General features: G+C 37.2%; 1 protein-coding gene across 1 annotated transcript in view; it reads left to right on the top strand.

The window, feature by feature from the left end:
• Positions 1–3888: 3888 nt before the first annotated feature.
• The window catches only part of SLC9A9 (solute carrier family 9 member A9), a gene marked incomplete at both ends in the record, with an annotated part of 176634 nt that continues 170154 nt past the window's right edge, over positions 3889–10368 (top strand). The window contains one exon of the mRNA XM_082287798.1: positions 3889–4063. Coding sequence (XP_082143924.1) covers positions 3889–4063 — 175 coding nt within the window. The remainder of the gene's footprint in view (positions 4064–10368) is intronic.

Below are 10368 nucleotides of genomic sequence, written 5' to 3'. Positions count from 1 at the left end.
TCCTATGCTTGCAGGATTGCCAGTGGTGCTAAAGCATTGTATCTTTGCTTGGAATTCCCACTAACTATAATTAATTACAATTTTTACATTATGCTCCTTTTCTGACTATACATCTTCCAAGGTGAGAATCCCTCTACTGATTTACAAGACTCCTCTTGCTTTCTGTTCCATCTTGATAGTTTCTATAAGAGCAGACTTCTACATCTGCCGAGCAAAGGGAGGAAAGGATTATTGTTCTGTGAAACCCATAGAGTTGATAAGGTGAACATAGAAAATAAGTAAGACTATTACCTCTTGTTCATTAAAATTACATGCCAGAGGAGATAAAGAAAATAATATTTGTAGTAAGAACACAGTATTTATGAGAATTACTTAACATACTCTCTTCCACAGAAACTTTCACTTGTTTTGTCTGTGTCCTTGGCCCTGTTAGGTAATATTCAAAATATCTTTCCCATGAAAACTTTCTTCATTCACCTGGTAGCCTGTTCTTAAATCCAAAATGTAACTTTCTATTTTATCAAATTCCCTTCATTCTTAATTTATCATCTGTTATAAATATTGGAAATATGATGCAGCTGTTGCAACAGTTTTCCTATTTAACCTGGAAAACTGCCAAAACCTGGAGAGAAGTTATTTATTTTTAGGAAGGGAAATTACTGAAGGACCTGAATACTGCTGAAAATGGTGGAAAGACCTAAGCACAAAAAAAATCTGATTACCTAGCCCCATTGCCAATAGTTTTTCAAGTCAGATCTTATTACAAACCCAGATAAGGTTTGCCAAGGCCATACTGTTTTTCTGTATATTTTTCATAGATAGCTCTACTTTCTCAGTAGAGCTGCTCCTCATCTACTCAGACTCATCCTTGTTTACAAAACTGTGTATAGCAAAAATTTGCTAAAGAAGCACTGGAGAGGTGATTTGGCTTAATTTAGCTCAAGAGGTATCTGGCTCTGTGAATAAAATCACATGGCATACAGAGAACAATAATAGTGCCCCACCAATCAGCACAAGTGTAACAAAATTAGCTGGATTGAAACAGTTCATACCAGCTCTTCTATTACTTACAGGTTTCCCATTAGCTCTTCTCCATGTACAACCCTGAACATTTGAGGCATCCCTCTGAGTAGACTATAGGTGCCAAACGTCATCAGATTATTAAAAGCAAAAAGCACTCTTAAGGTCCTGCACCACTTAATTCCAGTATATTTCCCCCAACAATGCATGTATAAAATTCTCACTTACAAACATGTTGCAACAGTTATCCTGCCTTAGTCATACCTTTTGCATATTTCAGATAGTGTATAGTAATAATTAATACAATGGTTGAGAAGGCAAAGAAAAACAACAGTTTTTAGACATCATTTCTGTATTCCTCAGAAGCTGTAACTATGATGAGTGGCTGTCTGGAAAGCTGGTTTGAAACTATCTTACACCTCAGAGAGGAAAGCAACACCTGAAACCCCAATCCTGTAACATGGCAAGTGCTATATAGAACCAGACCTCCCCAAAATTATATAAGGAGCTTTGGCAGAATTTAAGCCCCAACTCCAACACCTACAAGCCTGATACTAAACCTGAAATTCTGTTTTCATTTAAGCTCTGGCCGGGTGCAAATTGCTGTCACATGTGATTGCTTCACAAACATGTATCAGATCATCTTCTGAGATAGGGCAGAATCATAACCCTATTTTGCAAAAGGGAAAAGACAGCTTTGGAAATTAACACTTACGTGTTTCAAATATTTCAAACCACCCTGCTCTAGAAGTAAGACTAAGGAATTCCTTGTTGTTTGGTGAAAAATACGAGTTCAGGTAAATTCAAATAAAAACATGAGCCTGGCTCCCAAATCTGAAGTGAATAGTCTAATCACTGATATTATCAGGATTAAATTACCTTTTTTTCACTGTTTTGTGCTTCTTCTCCATTGATTTCATTATAAGTGCCCGCGAATTACCTATTTGACAGGGTGGAAAAGAACTGGCTCTCTTAATAACAAATCTTTGGGTTTTATTGAAAAAGAAACTGAATGTGATTCTTTTAAATTGATTTTTTTGCTTGCTTTTGATACTTCTACATTGGAGATGGATGATCAGACTCACAAAATTGAGGTCACTGTCATTTCTAAATTGTGAATATGAAAACCAAATCAAGCCTTCATTTTTATTTTTTCTCCTCTATGAAAGTTATAAGCCTTGGCTATGTGACTAACATTTTTTAAACAGTTGCATCAGTTGTATAATGAAACTGCTACACCTAATTCCCTTACATTATTTTTTAATTCTAAATATGGCATTGAATAATTCTCAAGAAATACAGGTTAGCATCATTACCCTCGCTTAAAATTGAGTCACATGGTTCATTAATTTGGGAGGTGTCATCTGGTTTCTGCCAACTTTGCATCTCACAGAGACTCCTTTGAAAATTAGTTCAGAAATACAGTTTTGACTTAAACAATCCTGACGGTGTTGGCAAATTATCAGGTAGAACTACAAAAAGAAAGAGAAAATGAGGGAAACACAAAGGAGAGAAAATAGTGAAACAGTGTAGAGAACAAAGTTAAACCACTTATAGAGGTTGGAAAAAAAATCTGGTAAGCAAAGAAAAGCATTAATTAAAAAGAACTAGAAGGAAAATAATTTTCTTACAAAGTGAAAGTAAAAAGAAGAAACCTGTAAAAGGGATGAAATTAGCTTATACAGAGGATGCAATTGATTGATTATCAAGAAAAAAATATTTTAAAACATGGTAGATTGATTGAAGTAACAGGACCTCCTCAGGAACATTCCTCAGGAACATGAGCTACAGCCCCAGAATTACTGAGACAGCTGGGTATTCCTGGGTTATTCACCTTTGACACTTACCTGACTTGGACTGGATTCTGTAATGATTAGTTTCCTCCAAAATGTATTTTTAAAAAAATGGGATTTTAACATCAAATAATGAGAAGATTATCTTTTTATAATGAGAAGCATAATTGCTGTTTTTTCTGATAAAGATTAAAGTTTGTTTGAAATTCTCTGTATGTACGTGCATTGCAGCCTTGAGCTCAGACAGAAGAGCATGCAGGAGTATTTGCTCTACACAGAGTATTTGTTTTTCTGGCTTAACTGAATAAGGAATTGAGTAAATCAAAACCTGTGAACAGCAGAAATGATGAAAAGTATATTCCACTGCATTTTATTCAGTTCACTGGCGGGGGGGGGAGAGGTTAAGCACTTCTAGTTCTAGATAATTGGACCCTTGCTTTTACAGATATCAGTCTTCTGGCAGGATCAATACAAGTGCCTAAATCTTGAAATCCTTATTCATTGATTTCTTTTTCTTCTTCCGTCTTTGCACCATAGTAAAGCACCACCTTTATTCTATGTTGTTTACATTTAAATATGGGAAAGTGGGAAAGAGGAAAGGTTCTTAAACTTCCAAAATGTAGTAAAGGTTGCTATGCCATTTTTTTAACATAATTTTTTTCCATCTTAAACTGTGAAGACAAAATATGACTTTTATGATTCAGATTGTGCTGTTAAATTATAGGAAAAAAACATTATGAACACACACTGATTTTTAAAACAGAATTTCAGAAACTGAGTCTGAGCCTTGGAGGCACTTTGTGCTTCCACAGCCAGAGCAAGCGCAGTCCAGCAACACAATCATAACAATAAAAATGAGACAGGGCAGCTTTAAGAGAGAAACAGGAAGCTGTAACTAGAATCCAGCTGAATTCTGAGCTGGGGCGCTTTACCATGAGGCTGCAAATGAAACAGATGTGTTTGCTGTGAATGTCTGTAGTGTCTGGACTTTTTGTACCAAAGGTGACAACACTTTCCGTCCTGTGAATTTTTTTTCTTCTTTTATTTTTCACATACTTTCTATAAAGGGAATGAAATGGAGAAGTTGAAGAAATATGTATCAGTGAAAGATGAAGATCACTTTTATCATCAGGGAGCTGTGGAGCTGCTAATCTTTAACTTTCTACTCATTCTTACAATACTAACAATTTGGTTGTTTAAAAACCATCGATTCCGCTTTCTGCATGAAACTGGAGGAGCTATGCTTTATGGTGAGTATAAATTCAAATGCCAGCATAACATCAGACTAGTTGCATATTTATGATCAGGCACTTGAGATCAAGTGCTGAAAAAGCTCAGAAAACGTGCTGAATTAAATGTCAACAGCTCCATTAGTGTACGGTAAAATAATGATGTAACAGCATCTCTCCTGAAGTAGCTAGAGGCTGCCTTGAAGGGGGAGCAACTGTCATGAGCTGGTTATCCTCAGGATGTGCATGTTCTGCACCTCTGTGGTCAGACAGCAGAGAGTTGGGGAGTTTACTGTTTACAAAAGAATGAAATCCTTTCAGTGACAGAGATTATTTCATTTGCTTGGGGTTTTGTAGCATTCAAACCTGTTAGTCTGAGGAGCCTAGTAGATACAGACCTGTTGTCTAATAAAGTTTAAATGATATTGAGAGCTTTCTTTTGGCTTTGCTCTGTGCCTTTGAAAAACACACTGAAGAATGCATCTCAAGTTTGCTCTCAATGCTGTCATTGTAGGATAACTTCAGTTTGCCTGTCTAGTTCTAATCTTCTCTGAAGGTTTGCCAGGTTGCATTTTGCTTTCATGCGTAACTTTCCGCATTGTCCCCTAAGCACTCTCTAGTTTAATGGTACGCACTTACACATGTAATGATTTCTCTTGTCAGTCTCTTACTGCTGTTTCACTCTGAGAGACTCTACTGCCATTTCTGCTGCCATAAAATACATACAGGAGGGTAAAATGTCAAAATGGAAGACAGAAATCAGCAACTCAGGCATTACCTGAATGCCAGCCTGTTCTGACACGTTCTGTGCACACCACATCCTCTAGCAGCATAATACCCAAAATTGATTTTGTTAAGATTGCATATTCTGAAGAATATTTGTTTATCAAGGCACACCACATGCAAACAACTACATATGGAGGTTCATCTACAAGCCTGCAATGGCAAAGGCAACTGACACCTACATTTTGAGGTAAAAGTTTCATTTTCTATGTCAAGAATTGTAAGGTGATCTCTGTTCCACTAGAAGACTGAAGCAGATACCAGTCTTCTTTGTATCCCCTACAAACTATTTTTTTTTTATAAACTAACTGTATGAAATTTCAAGAACAGGCTAATTCCTCTTCTTGGCTCATTGTCTTCACAAGAAACTTGAAACTTCAAAGGAAAGCAAGCAAAAAAGAAACTCTTGTATTAATCCAATCATTGAGCCCCTATCACCTGGGTCTGCAGAATCTCTTACTTCTCGCCTGCCTTGCCTGTATTTTAAAGTTCTGAAAAAGTATTTATTCAATAATCTACCCTTTTTCTAACCTTTAAATCTGTTACACATGGAAAACACATCAACTGAATCAGTTGAGACTGAGATACGCATCACATGATACTTAAATGCAACAGTTTTCACCGTCAGACATCACCTGAATTGTTTTTTAACAATTTTATGGGGTGCAAGTTATGTAATACTGAGAACACATTTGCTTGTTGCATTTCTGTTAACATTTCTCAAAAGAAAAATCATGAGACATTGTGCAATATATTATGATCAACTTGTAAATTGTTTTTCTAAATACATGGGTGCCTCTACTGCAATAGCTTCCTTTTCACTAATTGTGCTGTTTGCCATGTGCTGCTGAGGACCTTTTCTGAAGACTTAGACAAAAGACTCTCAAAACAGAAATAAAATATGGGAGAATACAACAAAACAAAACCAAATAAGTATGGAATTGGCTTTTATCTGCCATTTGATTCTGTTTTGCTGCCTGCTCAGAACATACTCTGCACATCATGAGGATAACCTGCTCATATTCTTTTGATTGGTTAAGAGATTAGTGCTCCAGCAGGACAGGGCTTTTGAAATATTAAAACATTCCTCATGACTGTAAATAAACTATCTGTTTAGTCTTGCATTATTTATGGTAACCTTCGAACAGAGAAAAAAAGCTTATCTGTAGAATCCAAAAAGCTAATGCTGCCCTTCTCATCCTTCAAATTTTTGGATATGGGTGTAGTTTTCTTTAACATTGTGGAATGTCAATATTGAAAAGAAAGTGAAATTTCAGAGGTCATAAGAGAGGTGCCAGCTCAACAGGCAGCAGCTTTGGGAGAAAATCTGCATGGCACCAAGCACTGACAGTGAGACAAGTCCTACCCTCACTTAATTTTACCTTCCTTCCCTATCCAAACAATTCTGATTTCTACATTTTCTGTACAAAAAGAGGTCTCCATCCTACAGTTTGCTTTGCTCCAGCCCATTAAGCTCTTTATTAGAGATGTGGATAGCAATACAATGAACTGATAATTTGGCTTCAAGTGACAGAATATGGGCACCTTTTGCAGAGTGTGTCCCACAGGATGACAAGTGGGTCCATATTCCTCAACTGTGACCTTAGGGGAGTAGCAGTGGAGAGGATAGGAAGGCAAAGTGTGAGTAACACCAGGGCAAAAAAAAACAAACACAGAAAGACAAAAACAGGAAGAAGTTTTACAGTTACTGCAAAGTGCTGAACAGCCACAAACTGAACACAGCCTGATAGAGAGATCTATTTAAAGTACAGAACAAATGGAAGGGTGAGTTGGTTTTTTTTTTTTTTTTTTTTTGCATAGGCTCTGTAAGAAAATTCAGTTCTAGGCTGAATAGTTCCAGCTAGGGAAAAAAAAGCCACAACCATACTGTCCATTTAGAAATTTGAACAACTGAGGTGTATTTTTTTTATTTATCAAAGTGTGGTTCAACACTAAGTATAGCTAAATTTAATTCAAAAATCTTTCTACAAAGTAAAAAAAACTAGAAGCATTTCAAATAATGCAGAATTAATTCACAAGAATTAGTTCAACAGGAATTCAACATTTCACAAAATATATATATATATACACATACACTGGGAGGCATTTAGCTTGAAAGTATTTAAAGACTCAAAATATTTTGTTTGTTTTGAGACCAAACTGAAAAATCACTCACAAAGAAAGAGGAAAAATACAGACTTACTGGTTTATTCATTTATTCCCTGGTTTTCCTGGGTCTCAGAGAGCAAGTTTCTCTGCATGTTGTAGTTTGATAAACAGACCACAAAGAGTAAACTCAACTTAATTCCTGATTTCTGTATACCAGGGAGGCAGATGGATATGAGAGAGTTTGCTAGACAAGAGCACACTCAGGAACAGTGTGGGAGATGATCTACACCAGCACTGGTGAAAACAAAGCTACTTCTCTGGTATCAGAGTAGGTGACCCATCTTGTAGCACCAGGCCCCAGGATGTGGCCTCTTAGGGCTGGAGAAGACACAATGAGCCAATAAAACACCAAAGTGCCTGTAGGCACCTCATGCAGAGCCAGATATCTTTAGAAACCTCAGCTATAAACCATTAGGCACCAAAATCCCCATATAAGATGTAAATCATGGCTCTTCACATTAGTGCAGCAGTAGCCCAGAGCTACACAGTGACAAACTGAGTTCAAGTATCCAAGTTACTCATCCTCCCCAGAAGTCAGGTATCAGGCTCACATAGAGGTACCACCTCTCAGCTCTGAATAAGAGGCTAAAACACTCTTGCAAGTAGGCAGCTAGAATTGAACTTCAACAACACAAAAACCCAAACCAGCAGCAAGCCAATCTGTGCCTTTTATATGGGAGGTTAATTACCAAATTTAATTGAAATTTTCTCAGCTTGAGTAATTGTCACCCCTAGGCAGGGGGTGGTACCCCCTAGGTGGAGGTGGGGCTGACTGCAGATGCACCAGCCTTCAGTTATGCTCCATGGGATTAGTGGATCAGACTGGAGGGAAAACAAAAAAAGGCTGAATGACAGAAGAGCCATTGTGGTGCTCACATAAAATGGCTTTGGGTTGCAGTGGTTAGAGGTGTTTCCCCAGGTTTTGAGGGGACAAGTTTTGACAGGTGTGCAGAGGGAAAGCTGACTCACAGTAGCCCTTTGCAGCCCCTTCTGAGGATCCCATTAGTGTGTTTGGAACTGAGGCACAATCAGTTCTGGATTCAGCTTCGGGGGAGGTGTCTAATGATTCAGCACTATGATTCTTTTACTTCCTAAATCCAGTATGCCTCTTGTGTGAAATAATTGTAGTTGCCTTCTAATGGTGTGTTCTGAGTATCCCTGTTTCTCACAGGCAGAAATGGATGTAACAGGTCCCAGAAAGAGGAATCCCTGGACCTTAATAAAACAGAATATTTTATAGTCTTCCTGATTGCAGTGTTCACAATGAAAAAAGGTTGTCAGGACTCAGAAGACAGTATGGGAAAATCACAATTAAGTCAGAAACTGACATTTTGTAGTGGTGAGGTGAAGAGAGGAACATCATTTTTGAGGCAAACGAAGAAATTTGAAAGAAAATCTTAAATATTTGGGAAAATCAAGTAATGACTAAAACTGCATCCCTGAGTGTCCTTACTAAGGAAAGTCCTGTTTAGTTCAGGAATTTGGCATGATGACTTAAAAAATCCCTTCCAATGGTCAAATCTATGATTAAGGATTTTATCCTGCTTCCACTGAAGAAGCTGGAAAACCTGCACTGCCTTCAGTTGAAACATGACTGAGCTGTAGTTAGAGTGAGATTTTGCTTCAAGATCCAACTTCAAAGGACAGTTGAGACATTTTTAAAGAAATCTGTAACATTAGTGACACCCTTTTCTGTTCCAATGCTGCATTTAAATAAATGTGCTTAAAACACTTTTTGATAATCTTGCACAGGCCTTGGTGAATGTATGCAAAATATTTCTGTTACCTGAGCAGATTACCTGGTAATAGAAGTGCATCAGAGACTGTAGTTTAAAACATTGAGTCATACGGACAAAAATGGCAAAGGAAAACCTGTAAGTTTTGTGCTCCAGAGAATGAAAAACATCAAGTCTTGTTCAAGCATCAAATTAAGTTGAATTTTTAATGTATTTGAAATTGAATTTAAAAATTTAATATGTGGTTTTCTAGTGGAAATCTAATAAAAATAAGATGAAAACCCTGACAGTTTTAACTAATTAATGGTTTCCTGGTTTCTGACTCGTGATTTTGGACATCTGGGCTGACCACTGTGGAAGTTATATTTCACTGTAGCACGTGCAGTGCTTGCTTCCCTTTACATATAAATGCTTTCCCCTAACATTTTGAGGAATTCTGTCTTTTACTACAGCCAGATTTATTATCTGATTTATTGCATGAATGCTGTGTAACTTAAGAAAGTGGTCTTGGGATTTCTACACCTTATTGAAATTCTCTATCATTTAAAGGAAGCAACCATACTAAACAATAGATTCTAAACAAGCGCAAAAGCGTGCACACACTAAACAGGCAATACAGCTGTTACTCAGCATCACTGCAAGAAGCTACAAACTTGACTTACAGGTGCTCTAGGAATCTGCAGTTCTGAGAGTCTCTCTTAGGAGAAGATGTGACAATAACACAGACTCTCAAGGTCCTTGTGATCACTTGTATCACCATCTGATTATGGGATCAAACTGAAAATGTAACATCATGTTTTGCAGATGCTTCTCTGATATTTCCTGGAATTTAATTTCTTTCTTATCTTTCACTAGTAAGTGTGTCTATCTAGATGCTTAGGTCTCTTCCATCAATATTTAATCTGAGTATTCTTAGCATTTTATGAATATGTTAGTAATTAGTAACTGTAAAATTGTTCATCCTATACACTGGACTTAAAGCATATAGGACGCATAAAAGAAGTATGGAAATTAAATTTTAAACCAAATCAAAGTCTCTGAGGGTGGAAATAATCTCAGTAATGTTATCTAGCTAAATATTGCTCACCTCTCCTAAAGTAAACATGAAGCCTCCCACTAGAGCCAACAGAAAGAGCTATACCATCCCGAGGATGGCTGCAGAAGTACATTTTCCTTCCTGTTAAGTGTAAAGAGAGACAAAATATCTGTCTTAGGTAAGAGTCCTAAATTGTAGATAGTCTTATTATTCCTTCCCTCCTTCCTGATTTATTTTTCTATGTTTATGCAGTCTCAAAAATGCAGTCTTCTACAGAAAGCAGAATGTGCCTGAGGATGTGTCAGAGTTTTGTCCCCACAAATGAAGTGTGCGAAATCTCCAACAGCACAGCTGATGTTTATAGGCTCAGCACAGCACATGAGTTGTGCAGGCATCTCCCTGCTCTAAATAACTACTGAAAACGAAATGGTTGAGAAAACTCAGTTAATTATTATGCCAGAAACTGGATTGCAAAAACAGGAGTATGACTGTGCATATGTCAAACCAACATCTGCATTCTAATGAAATGACCATTTTGGAAGAATATTTTGTGGTCATCCATGAAGTGTTGAGAGAGGTTCTGTAAATGTAGAAACCCTGAG

Source organism: Coloeus monedula, assembly GCF_965178545.1.
Source record: "Coloeus monedula genome assembly, chromosome: 10".
In the NCBI taxonomy this organism is placed as follows: domain Eukaryota; kingdom Metazoa; phylum Chordata; class Aves; order Passeriformes; family Corvidae; genus Coloeus; species Coloeus monedula.
This window is presented reverse-complemented; position numbering and strand designations above follow the sequence as displayed.